At 38.6% G+C, this 20,052-nt stretch overlaps 1 protein-coding gene across 3 annotated transcripts; it reads left to right on the top strand.

Annotated features, from left to right (window-relative positions):
* Positions 1–174: 174 nt before the first annotated feature.
* Positions 175–19,643, top strand: WARS1 (tryptophanyl-tRNA synthetase 1). 3 transcript variants are annotated; one of them, XM_059473830.1, is made up of 12 exons: positions 175–216; positions 926–948; positions 3,525–3,739; positions 4,816–5,023; positions 8,330–8,438; positions 9,256–9,375; positions 9,947–10,129; positions 10,778–10,878; positions 12,111–12,223; positions 13,272–13,445; positions 16,904–17,044; positions 19,187–19,643. In XM_059473830.1, exons 3-12 carry the CDS (start codon positions 3,626–3,628, stop codon positions 19,343–19,345), a joined length of 1,422 nt encoding a protein of 473 aa, XP_059329813.1. In that variant the 5' UTR covers positions 175–216; positions 926–948; positions 3,525–3,625; the 3' UTR covers positions 19,346–19,643. The 3 variants fall into 3 exon arrangements, with proteins under 3 accessions (XP_059329813.1, XP_059329816.1, XP_059329815.1); XM_059473832.1 differs by lacking the exon at positions 175–216 and adding an exon at positions 1,559–1,628 and having other exon boundaries at positions 925–948; XM_059473833.1 differs by lacking the exon at positions 926–948 and having other exon boundaries at positions 198–216.
* The last annotated feature ends 409 nt before the right edge of the window (positions 19,644–20,052 follow it).

The following is a 20,052-nucleotide window of genomic DNA, read 5'->3' as shown; positions in this document are numbered from 1 at the left end:
TTGGGAAGGGCAGGGTCAGACGGCGGCTCCCGGAGCGGGAAGGAGCTCCTCGTCTGCCCTGCGAGCCGAATGGAGAGCGCTCCCTTGGGCTGAGGACTGCAAGCAGGAGGGAGGACTGTGTGAGGCAATGGTTCCGGGGGGGTTGTGTTTCCCAGCCGGGAGCGCACCGGCCGTGCCGGCTGGGGTGATGCAATGGTGGTGACAGCGGAGCGGCGGGTGAGGAGCGCCGGGACGGGCAGCGGGATGGGCACCGGGATGGGCACTCGGGGAGAGACCCCGGCGGGCGGGAGAGGGGCTGGCTGGGTGGTCGCTGCCGCCCCCGTGAGCGGTGTGTGGAGGGGCTGTGCCGGGCACGTTCTCTCCTTCCCTTGGGCGGTGCACTCGAGGCTTTGCCCCCGTTCCCTGCGGGGCCGCCTCGCCGCAGGGCCCGGTGGAAGTGCCCCTGTCCCTGGGGAGGGCAGCGCGGGTGGCCCGGGCACTGCAGAACGCATCGAAGGGCAGAGCTGGCCGCTGGCCGTGCCCGGGCAGGGCGGGGCAGGCGCTGCAGACGCCGGGCTCGGGGAGCAGCGGGATGAGGAATCATTGCGGGCTGTAATCCTGGGCTGGCATTCTGGGCACGGCCGGTCCTTGCGCGGGAGCTTTGCTCTGATACAGCTGCAGTAAAGCCAAGATTCATGTGCTGGTCAGTCCTCATTCTTTGAATGGTCATGTTATCTGTCATCTCGGGAATCGTCTTGCAGTCTTTTATTGTAATTCCGTGCATAAACTGAAGTGTGCCGTGACTGGGAAGGTAGGTCTGCTATAAAGGGCAGCTCTGTTGGAGTGCCTCTCAAGGCTTGTTTCCAATGATATGTCTCAATGCCCAGTTCCTATTTTCTACCTACTTTAATTTTACTTTTCTTGTTTGTTTTGATTTGTTTTACAGGAGGAAAAACAGTTTTCAGGAATGTAAGTGCTGTTAGACTTAGTCTCACATTCTTTCATTTGCTCATGAAAGCTTGTTCTGGTCTGTCATCTCTGAAAGTCATAATGTACTTCCATGCAATGTTTGTCTTCTCAACTTAGTGTGAAACCCTGTTTTTTCATTCTCAGGTCTTTAAATTACCAAATCAGACTGCAGACTGTGAAAATGATGATAGAGCTGTGATGGTCAGCCAGTTGGAAAGGGAGGAAGATGCAGTAGTTTTCTGATACCTTTGCCTAGGATTATTTTTGAGCTTTGTCTCATAGCAATTTAATATTTTGGAATGGACACAGGAGCAGTACCCATTATAAGTTCCCTGCATTTCATGAGCAGAAAAAGCACACATATCTTGGCTTTCAAGTTCACACTGGCTCATTCTGTACTCTGGTCTTAAATATCCTAATAGCTTATTCTCCAATTCCCATCTTTTTTTTCCTTCAGATCTGTTTGCCTATGGTATGTAATCTATCTGGGAATGTTAATTTTTATAATATCAATAAGAAAGCAAGAAAAAAAATCCTGATAAATAGTAGAATATCCAGACTTTTTTTTTTTTTTTTAGTGGCTCACAATTGCATTATTGTATTTCGAAAGGTAAAGACCTGTGTTCCTCATCACTTAATTCCTGGCTTGAACTCCACTGGGAAATAGGGGCAGTGCTGAGGTAAATAGAGATAACCTTTAGGCAGCAGTCCATAAGTTTTGCATTTTATAGTCACTATATCCTCATGTCTTGTTGCACCACTACTTTTGCTACTTCTTAATGAAGATGCACCTTCATTTGAGATTCTCTTTTCAGCTTAAATCCATAATATTCCAGACATTTTAAGGGGTCTGGTTTGCTGCTTTCCATTATATGTGCCAACTGTCAGCTGTCATTTCAGCCTTTCTGAATGGAGGCAATCCATCAGTAAGACTGTTCTATAAGGAATTAAGTTAAAACAACAAGTCACAATTTGTTCTACACCGAAGAAATATATTATATTATATTATATTATATTATATTATATTATATTATATTATATTATTTATATTTCTTATTTATACTTTTATTACTTTGTGAAATTTGAAGTCTGTAAATATAAATGGCATGTTCCTACAGAAAGGGTGTGTGTTTATCTTCATAAATATTTTCTAATATGTATTTATTCTATACATTTTTAACACTTAAAATATTCTCTGCTCATGAAGAATAGGAAGGCAATATCCAAATAAAAACATGTAATTAAATTGCAGGAATGTATCAAAATTGTTTGATCTGCTTCAAATTACTTTTTTTTTTCAGTCACACTTTCAAACTGCAAGAAGTTATAAGGGATCAAATTAGGTTAAAAGATTAAGTATTATTTTGTAATCTAAGTATGGTAATCCAAGGGTTAATAGAGTAAACAAATTACATTAACAAGTGGATGTATCCACTTCTAGTTACTTTCTCAGGATATTCTACTGAAGCTGAAATGTGGGAATAGTGCAGCTGCCTGGCAAACAAAGCCCTAATGATAGGTGTGTTTTGGTAACCACCTGGTTACCAAATCGACCTTCAAAGCTTGCTGGGCAGGTGAAAGCTTTTTACAGTAGCAGCTTAAATAAGCACTGTGTACATATAGCCAAGGTTGTGATTAGACTGATTATTTTGTAGAAGGAAGGTTTTGAAGTACTGCTGAACAGCTAATGCAGCTGTTACATTAGTTGGTTTTGTTTTGCTTGGTTTTTTTGCTTGTTTTAATTCTGGGAAAAGGGAGCCAAAAGAACATGTATTTTTGCCAACCCTCAATCAGTCTGTGCTCCATGCACTGCAGTGGATCAGGAATTTGCTGGGGGGTCTCTCCAGAGAGACAAAACCTTTGCAGGTCAGGAGTTTTTTCCATGGGCACAGCATGGCAGAGCGTGCTTGGGCACACTGCTGTGTTCTTAGTCTCAGCCATCTCCTCATCTGTAACCATCTCCTGTTATTTTTCCTGCATAGTTCTGAGAAACACAGGCAAATTTTCAGCCTACTGCTGACCCAAGGATTCTTTGGAAAGCAACATTTCTCACCAATCAGTGTGTTTTGTGACTTGTGGAGGAAAGCCATGAAGAAGATGACTAAGCTTTGCTCTTGTGTATCTGTCTTTGGACAGAAGCACTCTATTACAAATGCTGAGACAAAATTCCATGTTGTAGTTATGAAGTCTCATCATTCATAATTTGACAGGCTATCAGTGCAGGAACATTAACTAATCAGGAATCAGATAGCCTCTATCAGTTGTTCTGAGATGCTCTGAATTGTATATATCTGTATTTAATTACTTTTCTTTTGCCAGGAATTGACTTTGAAAAGATGTTCTAGTGTTAAATTAGTAGACAGACAACACAAACAGTAAGGTCTAAATTTACCTGGTGCTCTTGTCAGTCTCTGTCCATTTTTATGTGAAACTGAAGCTCACTGTGTCTCCACATTTATCAATTTGATATGACTAGAATATGGTAGGGATCAGTGTAGTTTTTATTTTCTTATTCTGTTCACCTAACCTTGAAGACTTACACTAAAGAGTAAAATATACTACTGTTTGCCCTACAGTTCTGTTTGTTGCTGCTGTTTTGAATCTCCAAGCCAAAGAGCTGGAAGAGGATAAATTCAGTTGAGTTGTACCTAAACAGATCTTTGTGCAGTCTGGCAGAATGGCTGACAGCCCCAACTGTGATTTGAAGTCTCTGAGTCCACTTCAGCTGTTTGAAAGAGTGACTGAACAAGGAGAGAAAGTCAGAGCACTGAAAGCAGGAAAAGCACCAAAGGTATTTGCATTTCATGTTTTGAACCCATTTTTTTTCAGTTTAGGTATGTCTTTGAGTGCTGAAGAATTTTATCATTCTAAGATCTATTTTGCATTGTGATGGGAAAAACCCTTGTTGAAAACTGTTTATGTCCATTCTGTGAACTGTGGCATACCTGGAGCCAGGCTGTCACTTGCAGGACTGAAGTTTTTACTCTTGAAGTAAGAGCATAGTCCTAGGCTTGGAAATCTGCTTCATCCAGTTGCCATACCATGTGACAGGATCCAAGGCATTTATTTCTCAAGTAAATTTATGTCACTTGCATTCTCTGGATTTAGATGGTTCATGAAAATTTTTTCTCCAGGCATTATTGTAGACATTATCAAATATGTCTTCCTGTAACTATACTGACAGTTCCTTCTTAATCTCCCTTAAACAATTTAGTAATTTGCCATTTATTTCAGGTTCCCTATTGTGTCATCACTATTTTGGCAAGGAGAGCTCAGTTTTAAAATGGGCTTTCTTAATGTGTTGCCTATGGGAGAAAGCCTTGAACACTGGGAGTCAAATAAAGTGTTGTTCTATTTATTGCTTGCATGAAATTTTACAATAGCTTTATATTAGAGAGGTCATAACTATAACTTCTTGTTCTAGTGTTCTTCCAGTCTGTCAATGAATTGTAATGAATAAATTGTTTTAAGGTGAACCACTAAAAACATTGTAAAGTAAATTAGATCATAATTTATGTTTTATTTTTATACTTTTATTAATTTATGGTAAAAGTGCTGAGCTTGTTATACCTCTGAAAGGCAAGCAAGCATTTTTTTTCCTAGGCAGAAATTGAAAAGCAAGACAGAGCTGCTTTAAATGTCTTGGCAATGGTGATGATTTATATTCTAATGAATAAGTATTTGCTTTTCTTCTACACTTGACATTGATGCTGAAAGCATTTAACTAAAACAGAGTTTAGGGTTTATTAATGATGCAATTCAGATCAAAGCATGGATGTGGGATTTTGAAAGGTTGGGACATTAATGTCATTGTCTATTTTAAGTATGTTAAGGCAAACAGTTGTTTGGGTTTTTTCCTTTATTCAGGATGAAATTGATGCAGCAGTGAGGATGCTCTTATCATTAAAACTGTCATATAAAACAACAACAGGACAAGATTATCAGGCAGGCTTGCCTCCAAAAGATCTTCTATTAATAAACAATGGTACAACTAAAGAAGAGGATGAGGATTTGGTGGATCCCTGGAATGTGCAGACATCAAATGCTAAAGGCGTGGATTATGACAAGCTCATAGGTATAACTCTTCCTTCACTGCTACTAAGGAATTTATGTAAAGTGATCCTAATGACCACAGAAACAGCAAGGCATCATAACAAATCCAGATCAAAACATCATAGGTAACATTTAATTTATGTCTAATCTTAGCATTTCCATGTCTAAAGAATTTGCTGTAAGAGATGAAAATGTCCCAGGTGGTGATTTCCTGTGAAAGATTTAAATCATTTGCAAAGAACTTTTAAGTTCAAAATCCAGGTTTTAGTGTGGTTTGTTTTTTGGTGTAAGGACTGTTATTAGAAATTACACTAGTGAAGACACTGACTGAGTATTCAGTGGCTGGAATGCAGGAGAGCATTTTCAGCAGCCTGAAGGATTCTTCCTACCCACTCCTCACATCACTTATAGATTGGAGAGGGCAGGAATGATCCAAGGCTAATGCAGAAATCTGTTAATCTAATGACTTCTTCAGAAGGCACACTTACAGGCAGCCAAGGGCTGGCTGCAGTGAAGGAGTTGCAGCTCATTCAAAAACATGCAGTGTAATGGAAAATGTTTCAGATGGGGTTATTACAAAACTTGCAAAGTTTTGTAGTTAAAGAAACAGAGGTCTAGGTATTTTCCTTATTGATTTTACAGTTTACTGTTTTAATAACTTGTTTGAGTCTAGCATGGAAACTTCTATAATGAAATATTCATTAATTTCTCTATTTTTCCTTTTTTTTTCATTATTGTCAATCTTCAATTCCTGTTTAGTACCTCAGTTGTACATTGCTGAGGTCTGCTTAGTAGCTTTTGCTCACAGTAGAGCATACACCCTTATGTTGCAGTAATTGTATCTGCTGTGGGGACAGTTGCTTGTGTCAGCAGTATTTTAATTCTTTGTGATGTTACTGAGAGATTGTGTCAAATGTATGCACACATTGGCTGAGTCTGCAGGAAGTAACTGGAGAAAGAGAAAATGGGAAAGGGAGAAGTGTGCAAAGAAAATCTTAGGTCAGGGTGAGAGAAGGAAAAAAATATATTTTTTAGAATCTGGAAGTGGAAAAGATCTTGTTACTTGCATAAGAGTTACAGAGAAGTAATTTGGGTTTTTTCTTGGAAGGAGGAGTCCTGAGCATTTTAGAAAAGGAACAATTGCACAATTGTGATGGCACAATCTCAGGATCTTCCTAAAAACTATTTATCATAAATCAGTCCATGCCCTTTTTTTCCTGTAACTGTGTACATAAGACCTTTCACCTTCCATAGAGTGTTGGTTACCCTAAAAGGTTTTTACTTCTTTACACTACTCTCAGATTATTGAATTTGATAAATGAGTCATTTTGCTTGTTCTAAGTGCTGTGTTGGAAATGTTTCAGAGAATGCTAGCCTAGCCACTTCAGGATGTGAAGCAATAGCTGGTTGTTATTGATAAGCTTCCTTCTTTTCCTTCCCTTTTAAAAAATAACAATTAAAGGTGTTGTTACATTGGATAGCTCCTACCCTAAGGGAAATTTTTGTGCCACCTATATTCTGTTACTAGTGGAACCTGAGAAAGTTGCCACTGTGCTTATGTTTAATCAAACACAAAAAATGAAAGCAGTGTGTGAATTGGAAGAGGTCTTCTCAAATGCTTGTCCTAGATGTGCAATTATAAATGTATGGTAGCACAACAAAACAGCCTGAAGATATTCTGGGAAGAAGGGTTCTGTCAGCTAAGTACCAGATATAAACATCCCTAGAAATTTGATGTTTAAGAATGATTTCCAGGATTATTTGCTTCAGATTGAGGTGAGGTGGACTGGCCTGTCCACCTCAATTCCACAATTCCTTCTTCTAGCCCTTCTTTAAGGTAGGATTGGCATTTGCATTCTTCCAGCCTCCAGCTGCCTCTCCCTGTTGTCATGATTGTTCTGAGATCCTTGAGACTGGCCTGGTCACCAGAGTTACTGTGTGACAAATATTGGAGTATATATTTCTCTATGTAGTTGTAACAGGGCACTGGCAAAGAAGTACACAATGAATTTCGACAAATGCAAATATGCTTTTGAAAATGGCAGTTCTCAGGACTTCTGCACAGTGAGTTGAAAGCTGTATTTTGGTAAAAGCTAGAACACCAGAGATAAAAAGCACATTAGGAATTTTTTTAAAGCTTGTTTAGGAGCAGAGACTGTCAGAAGCTGTTTAGAAAGGCAGATTCTTTGTGAGCAGACAGCCTAAGATGTTCTGAACGCTCAAATAAGAGGAAAGAGGTAGGGAAAAATGATCCATCTTTTAACAGAAGAGGTGAACATGGGCAAAGAAAAGGGAGTTGTGCAGCCTGTGAATGTTTAATAAAGATTTTTAGACATTTCCAGTGAAATGTTCTATACCCCAGAGAGCTTTTCTAATCACTTGCTATGACAGTACACAAATATTTCTAGGGTAGCCAGTCCCAATTAATCCAGGGCATTTTCATGTTTTCTGTTGATGTCAGATTAGCCTCTTACCAGTTGCTGTTGATGTGCTGAATCATTTTCATGCTCATTGGGTCTCTTTTCAGCATTCTTTCAGATTATCATTTGCCATTTTGTGATGCATTTTGCATTTCATTAGTGCAATGCTGAATAATTCTAGTATTGAATAAAGCAGAATAGTAGCAAACAGTAGATTATTGCGCAGATTTTTTTTCAAACAAATTTAAATTATAGAGCATTGGCCTGATTGTTAAAATCCCAAAATTACTGGGAATATGGAAAATACTGCTATTTTACTCTATCACAGCCTTTGCTAAACCACCAAGTCATAAGACTTACTGATTGCCATGAAGAGCATTATGCATTTCCTTTTCAAGCCTCTTGAGGGGAGCAGTGTCTGTAATCATATACATATTAAAGAAGAATTAAGTTTGCAGAAGAGTATTTGGGGTTGGTGATGTCGTTTGAGTGAAAGCAAAAGATGTTGTCTGACAGCAGAAAATTTGGACACCAAAAGAGAAACATTCAGAGCCTCAGGCATTTTTATTGTATGGCTTAGGCCAAGCTGGTGATCTGAATGTGTTTCTTATGTTTTGCTTGGAATAGCAATGCTTGGAATATCACTGCTTCTGCTGTAAGGAGGCTGCAATTACAGTAATTTGTGGATGGAGAAATACTGTATGTTTTAGTGAGCTGGGCCTCCTAGGATAGAGATAATACTGGAGGTGACTGCTGGGTCTTCAGGCAAGAATCAGGAAAATTGACTATTTGACTTGAAGATGTCTTTTTTAATCCAGCCTGCATTGGTATGTTCTTGGTATTCCAAGATCTGGCTGTAGCTATGCTGTGCTCATTTTAATGTTTTTTTTAACATTTTATGATTATAGTTCGGTTTGGCAGCAGTAAAATTGACACAGATCTGATAAATCGAATAGAGAGAGCCATTGGGCAAAAACCTCACCACTTTCTACGGAGAGGAATCTTTTTTTCCCACAGGTGAGTTTTTCTTTTCTTAAACTTCAAAAGGTTCTGTTGGGCACACTTCCTGCAAGAATTATTGGGAGAAGCCTGTAACTAGCAAAAACCATGTGCTTTTATGCCAAGGCAAACCTACTGTGCCATTTGAAATTAGCAGCTCTTGCAGATTTCCCCTGGCAACACTCGAAACTCTTGATTGCGTGAGTTTGTGCTGTGTCCTCAGGAACCCCAAACTGAAGAAATGTGCTCAGAGTGCAGGCTCATTTTGTCTCTGTGTCAGCAGCCAGAAGCAGTGGCCTGGCAGAGAGCTCCAGGTGCCACTGTTGGTTTCAGCAGGGTTCCCATGCATCTGTTTGTGGCACAGAAAGGGCTCAGGGAATAATCTTAAGCATGAGCCTGCCAGTGACCTTCACAGGTTAATGTTAGCACACAGGGCCCTTTGGGCTGTGGCACCAGCAGGCTTCACAGAAGGCCCTGAGCATGGCTGAGAGCATGGCCTCCACCAGAGGTCAGCTAAACTGCTTGGTTGAACCTGTTTGAGAACCTATCCCTGTTTTGCTAGGCTCTAGAGATTATTATCCAGTGAAGTTATTTTAGAAGCTGCACAATTTCAACATTAAATTTTCAATTTTGATTTAATTTTTCATGGAGTTTTTTTCCCCCATGAAGACTGAAGGAAAAACAAGAACTTTCTTATTTCTAGGACCTTTAACATATTGTAATTTATTTATAAATACTTTTGGCTTTAAAAACACTCAGATTTTTAATAAAGGCTTTTTACTATAGGTATTTCTTGCTAAAGAGTTGTATCTTGTTTTCTTTGTTTTTTCTCTAGAGATATGGACCAAGTACTTGATGCTTATGAAAACAAGAAGCCCTTTTACCTTTATACAGGCAGAGGGCCATCCTCTCAGGCAATGCACGTTGGTCATCTCATCCCATTTTTGTTCACAAAGTAAGCTGTTTCTACCAGTTGTATTCATCAAAGCATTCTTTTCAAAAGAAACATTAAATATGGCTTATGGAAACTGCCAAAATGATACATTGCAAGGAGATCTGATTGTGTGGAGTGAATATTAATGAATTTAATTCAGTCTTACCTTTTCACTGAAATGATCATAATCCCTGCATCACCATAAAGCCCTTTTCCTTACTCTCTTAGCCATGTGGCACTCCTTAGAATTTCTGCTGTTCCTAAAAACCAGTTCCTTACAAGACTCAGTAACATTACTCTGTAAGGTGCTGCCTGCAACAGCAGGACACAGAGACATTGGGCTCAGAAAGGTAAAACCTCTTTGAATTCTTGTTCCTTTGTAACTGGTGAGCTCTGTCACGTGAGTCTTTTTTCCAGTTAAGTTGTCATTATCATCTGTATAGAACATTTTATCTGTTCACATAAATATAAACATACAAAGAAAAGAGCAGACCTCTCCACATATGGTTTAAATACATAAAAATATTTTAGCTGCATGATTTACATCTTCATTTTAACTTAATTTAGGATAAAACATGTCTGCTTCTCTTAGGTGGCTTCAAGAAGTATTTGATGTTCCCTTGGTAATACAGTTAACTGATGATGAGAAATACCTCTGGAAGGACATGACAATTGAGAAGGCATATGAATATGCTAAAGAAAATGCAAAAGACATCATTGCATGTGGTTTTGACGTCAATAAAACCTTTATATTTTCAGATTTAGACTATTTAGGGTAAGTAGGAATTTCTTTTGAGCATTGTAGTGAAAAAAGTGTCCATATTTTCTCTGTATTTTCTCTCCTAACTTTGACAACATAAGTGTGTCTAAATTTGAAAGCTTCAGGACAAGTTTTGTAATACTTGAAATGGAAACATATTATTTTTTCTGCTCTAACATTTTATATATATTGTCATTCTCCTGTATAACATATGAGCAAATACTTGTGTGTGCAATGTGTAAATTATGAAAAATATATTAAACCAGCTGAAATGTAAAAATACCTAAACCACCAGGAAACTTCCTGATTGATTTGCTTAAGATGGTATCAAAATCTCTCAGATGTGTTTACACTTTATTTGCTTTAATAGAAGGCATTGCATCAACTTGTTGTGGTCAATTATTTTAATAATACAAAATTGAGTGAAGTTTAAAGAATCTTTGTAGTAATTATTGGGGGAAGGGAAGAATAAATTAAACTTTCAAGACATAAAATTCCTGTTTGTAAATTATTCTCTAATTATCATCTCAATGGGCCACAAAAAGTCTGAAACTGAGACTTAATCCTGCAGTTTTTTTGATGTTCTCTGCTTTTGCAGTCAAAGTTTGTACATACACTCTCCTCCTCTTCTCATTTTATTTTTCCACTTTTTTTTTCTCACAGGACAAGTGCTGGATTCTACAAAAACATTGTCAAAGTTCAGAAGCATGTCACATTTAACCAAGTGAAAGGAATCTTTGGCTTTACAGACAGCGATTGCATTGGTAGGAAATTGTACCAGTTACAAGAAACAGTGCTTGCTTTCACTTTCAATTGAGCTATTTTAAATAAGAGTTTAAAGAGATTAGTGTGCCACTCATGAAACAGGCAGAAAAAGCAGGAGGATTATGTTTCTAGGCAGATTCTGATGTTATTGTTGTTCCTTCAGAATAGAACATACTTTACAATGAAATTTCTAGCATAACTTCCACCTTTTTGACTTTAGTAAGAGCAAAGTACAAAACACAAATGTTAAGGAGTCCAAAACAGAGAACAACTTTTTCTTTTATTTTCTTTTTTATTCTTTTGTTACAGTGACTGGAGCTATAGGCAATCTTACCCTCTAGCAAGTTCTATGCCAAACTTGTAAGGAAACTTATCAGAAATGGTTGCATTAGTACACATAGGCATTTACATATTTGAAAAAAGTTGGGTGCTGAATAGCCTAAATTATCAAGTCTAAATTATCAAGTAACTCAAGTCTCCCATTTACTTCACTGCAATTGCAGGTTTCTGTCACCTGGCCAAGAGAAAAGATTCTGTGTAAAAATGACATTAAATCCTGGATGTTTCTCAGCATTATCATCATTCTTTATCCAGTAATTAGGCCAGTGACAACTTCCAGCCTTCACTGTAACCAAGGAACAGGTTTCCACTTGTTTTAGCAGTGCTCTGATAAAAGATGGTATTGTGATTATGACTTCATCACGTGTGTGTAAAAGTCCAGCACTTGCTGACTGTTCTGATAGGATTTTGATAAGCTCCAGGTTGGCCACACTGGGATTAAGCCCTGTATAAAAAAGAAAACTGGACATATCTGAGATGCTCCATGAGTACAGAGTGATTATAGCAGTGATTTAAGATCTTAGAGGGAAGCTTATGTGATGACTGTAGCAGTTCTCTCACAAAGTGAAAAAAAAATGGAAAGCTTAGTCAATTCTGTTTCTGGAAAGGGCAGATAGTTCAGTGATCAAGAGAGTATGCAGTGATGAACTTTTGCTGAAGTCAGTGTGGTCACAGCTTGCCTTTTCTATGTCAGTTGAAGGTTTGTTGATATTGCAGAAGGTAAAGGTGAAAAGGTTTCCTCAGATAAGGCAGCAGAGCTTGATAAAGATAGAGCTTGGTCTTCAACTGAGTATTTGGATAATTCACTTGTGCATTTTACAGCCTGCAAAAAATTCTCTCTATTTATCACTGCTTCTGTTGATTGCTTAGCTTTTCCAAACATGTTTTTTAGGTAAGATCAGCTTTCCTGCTATCCAAGCTGCTCCATCCTTCAGTTCATCATTTCCACAGATATTCAATGGCAAAGAGAATATTCAGTGTCTTATCCCATGTGCTATTGACCAGGTAAGAAAATCATGTTTTAACTTGGTTTTCATGGATTTGGTTTTATATTGTACCATTGGTGGTGGTATCTCAAGGCATCTGTAAAACATTCCTGCAGGCACCTTTCTAGGGTAGAAACTGAAAGACCTAAAAGATGAAAAGATGAAGGTTTAACCCAACAATCATGTATTCATCCAGTCTTGGATCTCTCTTGATCTCAGCTCCATTGGCACTGAGCTGACATCTAGGAAAGCAAGGACTGTAACATCTATGCAAAAGCACACTGACATGGGGGTAGGAAGAAACGTTTGGCCATCTCCATGGTAACTTGGACAAGATGGAATGAGCTCAACTTGCAGCACAAGAGTTTTCTGTTGAACCATGGGGAAAAACCCTGTCTCAGTAAGAATAAAGAAGCACTGAAATAGTTTGCCAGAAAGGCTGCAGAATTTTAACAATTCAGATTTAGAGAACTGAAAGAACATCAGATTCAAATGAGAGTAATAGGGTTTTGTCTTTAAGTGGTATTTCTAGGAATCACATCCTGCACTGTCTGAATCTTTAGCTATTTTAGTCACAGGGACAGATGCTGGAAGATGATGTAATCAAATTAATCAGCCACAATATTATGAAATAGAATTTCACTTTGGTTTTAAGTCACATCATCAGCACAGCACTCCCAGCTTGCTTGCTGATTTAGTTCAGATTCTCTGCTGGTTGTTAAAATGCTTTGGGAGAAAGCTTTCATCTTAGGCTGTATCCATCTCCAGGCATATTAAGCATAGTTTTAGCAACTATTTGAATTAATGTAAAATTTTGTAAATATGCCTATTACTTAAGGGAATCAGAGTATACAGCACTATGAAAAAGGAAAAAAAAGGGGATTTTGTTTGTTGGTGTTCTGAATGAACTGGATTGAAAGTAGGTTCTGGAATATTTCATTGTTTGCTTTTTTCAGGTTTTGGTTTTTTGACATCACTTCTTATGGCATGAATGAGTCAGCATCAATCAGAATTGATTTCAAATCACATTTTTCAGCTTTATTCTGTGCTTTTATTGGTTGTTTTAGGATCCTTATTTTAGAATGACCCGTGATGTAGCACCAAGAATTGGACAGCCTAAACCAGCCTTACTCCACTCAGTCTTCTTCCCAGCCCTACAAGGAGCACAGACCAAAATGAGTGCTAGTGACCCAAACTCCTCCATCTTCCTCACTGATACACCCAAGCAAATCAAGACAAAGGTAAGGACTTGTGAAACCTGATAGGATGAAGCTTTACAACAAAAAGGAGAGGTCATAGAATCATAGAGCCATTTGGGTCAGGAAAGAGCCTTAAGATCATAGAGTTCAACCATAAACCTATCTCTGCCAAGTCCACCACTGAGCCATGTCTGTAGGTAACATTGGTAGAAGAGTCTCCAGCTTCATCAGAAAGTGTTGCAGAGGTTGGCCCAGCTCCTACCTGACCCTCCTTTGATTCCCCCTCAGCTGTCTGGTACTTCCTTCAGAGATCCTTCTGGTTACAATGGCAGATTTTAGTGTTTTCCTTGAACATGTGTGAATCTAGTTTTCCATACATTTCATGGCAAAGCATCTTCAGGAATTGACTGAGTTATGCAAATTTAGCTAAACTATCAAATATGACACTTTACCTTACCAGCTAGTCTGATAGTGCCAATATTAGCTGGGAAAGTGTACAACACGTTTGTTTTTCTGATACCTGGAGAGCAGTGGTGTGAGAATAAGAGCTGTGGAGGCTCATGCTATTAAAATAAATCTTATGTTGCCATAGTTTTGAAATCTGACAGGCCATGATGTAAACCTAATACACAGCTCTTTCTCTTGACTGCCTCTCCTTGTTGGGAGCACCATGCAAACATTGCATGATGTTAGTTACAACACAGGTCAGACCTTTCCTGCTGCTTGAGAATCTGTTGCTGCCAATTCACAAAGAAATCTGCTCACTCCAGTTTCCAAATAAACATTATGCTGAATTTCAGCTCAGAAGGGTTGAAATTTTTTTCTGAGTATGTTCCTAGTTTGTTTCTAAGTTCAAAGGAAGATTGCTTTTTTCTGGTGTCAAATGATGTAGTTTTGTAAAAGTTCACCTGTGTTGTGGTATTTAAAGAAAATGAAAATCATTCCTTGGGAATGAATTTGTAGGCATGAAACCAGGCATTAAATAAATGTCAAAACAAGAAGAAAATATGTTAATGTTGTTTCTGTTGGGCAGGCTTGGATTAATTCTCTTTGACAGCCACCCCATAATGCTTCATTCTCCTTTGTAGAAACTGATTAAGCAGTGCTGTTTTGAAGAATTAGAATTCTTCATGTGTGTTATAATAATTCCAGTTAACTTGCACAATTATAGAGTTACTTAAAAAAAAAAAAAAAAAAAACTTTAATTTCAGAATAGAGAATACATGGTTAATGGTAATATTGGTAACATTCTTCCATGATTTTTTCCTGGCAAATAACTTGTGATCTGCAATGAGATCCACATTCATAAGTCCTAATTCTACTGTCTTTAAACTACTTGAAAAAATGAAAAAAAAAGTGTTTCTAGCTACTTGGAATAAAAACGACATAAAGAAAAATCTGAACATTTTAAATGTTGAGTAATGGTGGACAAACTCAGCTCCTGAAGCCCATCAGAAACAAGTCTTTATGGAAATACAGCTTCAGTGAAAGACCAAATACTGTTATAGCAAATAAAGAAACAAATATATTAGGAAAGGTGACTTCTGGTCATGATTGAAGGTTAAAAAGAGAATGCTACGCTGAACAAAAAAAAATTACTGCTTACAGCATTTTTCAAATTATTAGTACATTGCTAATTAATGAGGTTCAAAACTAGTAATGGAAGATAAAAAATTACTATGTAGTGGAAATGGCTAAGAGGATTCTAGGTAATCTAATGAGATGAGTGACAGCATTTCAATAAACTATTCTTATTGTACCTATCAGCAAATTATAATTCAGTTACTTGTTTGTTTTCCTAAAGTGTTATTTAGATTTTATGTCTACAGACATATTGAGGGATTCGGAGACATTCAGGGGGAAAAAGATCAGTGCATCACTATGGATGGGTCACTGAAACCCTCAGTTAATGAGTAGATGCCAGAATATGTAAAAAGTGAATTTGAGATGAGGAAAGGAATCATTTTTTGTTTCAACAAAAAAATGCTTTCACCTGTCATGTTGTATTTAATCCTTCTCTGTTTAGGAAGAACACAAACTGTAGAGATAAAGGGCATTGAAAAAATTTCATACAGGCTTGCAAAATCTACTAAGGAGGAAGGTCAGTGCAGAAGACTATGTAGAAACTTCATTTTACAGATGCTGAGACAGCTATTCAGGCTGCCCTACAATATAAGAATAGATGTGTGTGGCAGATGGCAGTTCATTGCCTTAAAATATTCATCAGTCCCTGATTTCTGATTGTAGTTTTTTGCCACAAGATTTCATCTGTAACTTGGTGGTTGGGGAGATTCAAAAAAGCACTAGACAGTCTATACAGATAATAGGAATGTTCATAAATTGTAAATATATAACAGCTCCTGGATACCAGAACTAAAAAAAACCCTACTTCATATGCAAATGTGTCTCTTGGCAGGTTGGTAACAGTATCTCAAAAGATACAGGAGCTAAATGAAAGCTCAGCATATGGTTAAGAAATATTTTTTTCCTCCACTTAGCAATTTATTTTCTTTATATTTGTAGGAAGATTAGCATCCTCAGAGAGTTCTACATATGTGTAAATGCTCAAAATAGGCCAGTGGCTTCTGAATTTATTGGGAATGGGATTAGCAATTACATCTGTTCAGTAGTGCTGTTCATCTGCCTATAGGAAACTGTGCTTAAAGAAAGGGAGACTGTCAGCAAATATTCCATTTTTAGACTGAACAATTGGGCATTGGCCTGATTTTAAGCATTCTAGACAGACTTTTGTAATGTTTAACTTTGCTTTCTCTTGTTTTTCTTTTCCACAAAAAGGGATAAGTTTATCTCTAGGATTTCTGCAGGATTTTCCATGCCTTCTTCATCTCTTCCAAAATTAGCTTCTTGATAAAGTAAATATCTTAATTTTTGTTACATGAAGTACATCTTCTGTAAGCACAAATTCTATCCAACAACTTCAGCAAAAAGAACTTAAATTTTTTTTGACTGAGTCTTGGGTAGATTATTTTTAATTTTCACTTATTTTTATTCTGATTATGCAGTCTGAGGAGTATGTGTACAGCCATTTTTCCCTGCTGGGCTCTAATGACCTCCTTTTTTCAGTCCTGAGGCTCTGCTTTAACTTGTTCCACTCATTCCTCAGCTAATCCTAGGTAAAGAATTTGGAGGATCATCACACATCTCTGTTTGCAGTGAAGTAATCCTGATTGTGGTGGGAATTACAGCAGGAGCTCCTGGTGTTGTTTCAGATGAACAAACTCCTGGTGTTGTTTCAGATGAACAAGCTGCTGGTGTTGTTTCAGTTGAACAAGCTCCTGTTGCTGTTTCAGTTGAACAAGCTCCTGTTGCTGTTTCAGATGAACAAGCTCCTGTTGCTGTTTCAGATGAACAAGCTCCTGTTGCTGTTTCAGATGAACAAGCTCCTGTTGCTGTTTCAGATTAACAAGCTGCTGTTGCTGTTTCAGATTAACAAGCTCCTGTTGCTGTTTCAGATTAACAAGCTCCTGTTGCTGTTTCAGATTAACAAGCATGCCTTCTCAGGAGGCAGGGACACCATTGAGGAGCACAGGAAGTACGGAGGCAACTGTGACGTTGATGTGTCCTTTATGTACCTGACTTTCTTCCTGGAAGATGATGACAGGCTCGAGCAGCTGAAGCAGGTGAGTAACCAAACTGCTCACAGGGTTATTCATTCCCTGCTCTGAGGACAAAGCTGTGCCTCAGTCCTCCTGAGGACCTTCTCCAGGAAGGTAATTTGGTGTTATGCTCTCCATCCCTTTCAAGTTTCAGTATTAGTATTTCAGTTTTTGTTTCTTTGCAGTGTTCTTTCTCACAGGCCAATCCATCTCCTTTAAAACAAAAAATCCCCAGTGTTTTCACAGGAATCTCCAACACTCTGTGGGACAGTATCTTCCCTACCTTTCAAATGAGGTCACCTTGGGATTAGTGTGGTTTTAATTGTATAATATGCTCTGCCTGTTCCTCGTTGTAAAGTACCTAAACATTCTGCAAAACTAGGAAAGCACATGTCTAAAGCTTGCTGGGTTTTGGTTTTTTATCATCATCACAAGAAATGTAATAGCTCTGAGGAATTGATTCATTGATCCCAGGTGAAAACTGCTTCATATATGTTGCTTTTTCTTTAAGGCTGTCTGTCAGACTTCTGTCCCCAGGGCTGGTAGCAAGCCACTTCCCTTCCTTTCCTCACCAATGCTAGGTGGTGTGTTTGCTCTGGAAGGCAGGAGCTGTAGTAGATAACACCCATGTCACATTGGTTTATCAGCTTTCTCCTGCTGGGAACAGCTGCAAGGAAATCAAGAGCTGCAGATTCTTCTCCAGCCCTCTACTCCTTCCCACACAAGAGCAGGGTTGGATAGCTACTCTTTTCTGTGCTGTTGTAAATTCCTTATGGAAACCTGAAGCACATTTGACTTAAAGAGATTTTTTTCATTGATCTCCAGCCACTGCAAGAGTGTCAGCTGCAAGAGTGTCAGCCTAATTGTGCTGCAGAGCACAAAGCCTGGCCCACAGCTTGCAGCTCGCTGCAGTGGTGCCTCAGAACCTGGGTAGAAAACGTGAACTCACCCACTGTAGCAGCATCAGTGCAGCTGCTTCACCTCTAGCACCAGAGGGCACTTCCAGAGAAAGTAGCATTGGTGTTTTTATAACAAACTAACAAGCACAAAAAAGAATTCACAGAAGGACTAGGTTGGAAGAGACCTTAAAGATCATCGAGTCCAACCCAGCCCTAACACCTCAACTAAACCCTGGCACTGAGGGCCACATCCAGTCTTTTCTTAAACACATGCAGGGATGGTGACTCCACCACCTCCCCAGGCAGAGCATTCCAGAACTTTATCACCCTTTCTGTAAAAAACTTCTTCCTAACATCCAGCCTGTATGTCCCTTGATGCAGCTTGAGACTGTGTCCTCCTGTTCTCTCAGTTGCTGCCTGGTGAAAGAGACCAACCCCACCTGACTACAATTACTTTCCAGGAAGTTGCAGAGAGTGATAAGGTCACCTCTGAGTCTCCTTTTCTCCAGACTAAACACCCCCAATACAGACTTCAAACATACAGACCTCAAACCATACCCTGAAATTACAATTCCACTTGTTCTTGTTAATGTATTTTACTCTTGCTGAGTGAACATCAGCAGCATTTACACCTTGAGCAGGTGTTACAAATGGCTTGATGATGAGGGGAGGCAATCATGTTTATTGTCATTTCAAATATAGCTGAACTGTCCCAGCCATGGTTGGCAAATGTGGCTGAACCAATAAACTTGGCCTGTGCTTCTAAGCTAAAGCATTTCAGTATTGAGCAATGGAGTGGATTACCAGCTGTGAATATGACTACAGTGTGAACATAGATTCTGAGTGTCTTTGCTATAAAAAGGATATTTAAATCACATCTAATCTCTTACCAAATGCAGTGAGAGAAAAATATGAGCATTTGTACCTGTTTTGAGGAAAATAAAGGCTTAGACTGTTTATTTGAACTGGGATTCTGGGGAGGAAAATTGCAGTTTCCTGCAAGTAATTACAGGATTTCCTAGTTACACTAGTGAATGTAGTTTATTCAGTCCTTATAATAACTTGTACATACAAAGTTTGCCAGCTACCTTAATGTTTTAACAGGCAACAATCAACTCTGCAAGTTTCATTTTCAGAGTGATACCAGATAATCTTCCAAGGCATGTACTTACTTTTAAGTAATCCAAATCTGTCTTTTAAAGAAATACTGATCACTGAGTCTTCTTGTGAATGGCACCATGTTCAGCAACCAACACTTTCTTGACAGGCCTACACCAGTGGGGAATTGCTCACAGGAGAGCTGAAGAAGGTACTTATTGAAACAATGCAGCCCTTGGTAGCAGCTCATCAGGAGAGAAGGAAGCAGGTCACAGATGAAATTGTGAAGCAGTTCATGACTCCACGGAAGCTGGCTTTTGAATTTTGAAGAAATGTATATGTAACTTAGCACTTCCTAGTCCACAGCCAAGTAATTGTTGTCTTCTGTTGTGTGTCATCACTCCCTAGTTATGTACAGCCTGTAATTGGTGCTTTATAAATAATGAGTAAATTATCATGAACAGCAGAGTACAGAAAAAGTTTAAAATAGGACTTGGAACTATTTAAAATCAGAATATGCAAAACAGAATTGATCCCTCTCGCAGGAAAGCATGTGTGTCAGCCCAGCATTGTATTTTAATGTATTTCATGTTGAAAATATAAATAAAATTTCCATTGATGATAAAGACTAACTTGGAAATTGCTTTAAATATGTTGGTAAGAGGTCATATCTCAAAGTAATAAATAGTAGCTCCATTTTCTTTTGTACTCTGTACCTTGGTTTACTAGATTATATGTCTTCTTGGGCTGCTGAGAACATGCTGCACACAAAAAAGTGGTGAATGTTACAAAGGGGATCAGTGCAGAAAGAGTGGACATCTGTGAGTTGAACACTGGGGAAGGAATATCAGACTTGTCTTGCTGTCATCTTCCTCTTTGACATTGGGCAAGATGCAGAAATCTCACTGTACTTTTTTTCTGGACCTTTTTACCTGATCTGAGTGCTTCTGGAAAGAGAAGATCATCAGGAAGCTGTCAGGTCCTTGATATTCTCAGGTGGAAGATAGTATAGAAATGCAAATATTAGTTTCTAAG

The sequence above is a fragment of the Ammospiza nelsoni genome, chromosome 6 (assembly GCF_027579445.1).
Source record: "Ammospiza nelsoni isolate bAmmNel1 chromosome 6, bAmmNel1.pri, whole genome shotgun sequence".
Taxonomy (NCBI): Eukaryota; Metazoa; Chordata; class Aves; order Passeriformes; family Passerellidae; genus Ammospiza; species Ammospiza nelsoni.
This window is presented reverse-complemented; position numbering and strand designations above follow the sequence as displayed.

Excerpts from the sequence above, each read along its gene's own strand:
- WARS1 (XM_059473830.1), top strand. The coding sequence starts at position 3,626 with ATGGCTGACAGCCCCAACTGTGATTTGAAGTCTCTGAGTCCACTTCAG. Across the intron at positions 3,740-4,815 it reads AAGCAGGAAAAGCACCAAAG|GATGAAATTGATGCAGCAGT; the intron begins GTATTTGCATTT and ends TCCTTTATTCAG. Across the intron at positions 10,130-10,777 it reads TCAGATTTAGACTATTTAGG|GACAAGTGCTGGATTCTACA; the intron begins GTAAGTAGGAAT and ends TTTTTCTCACAG.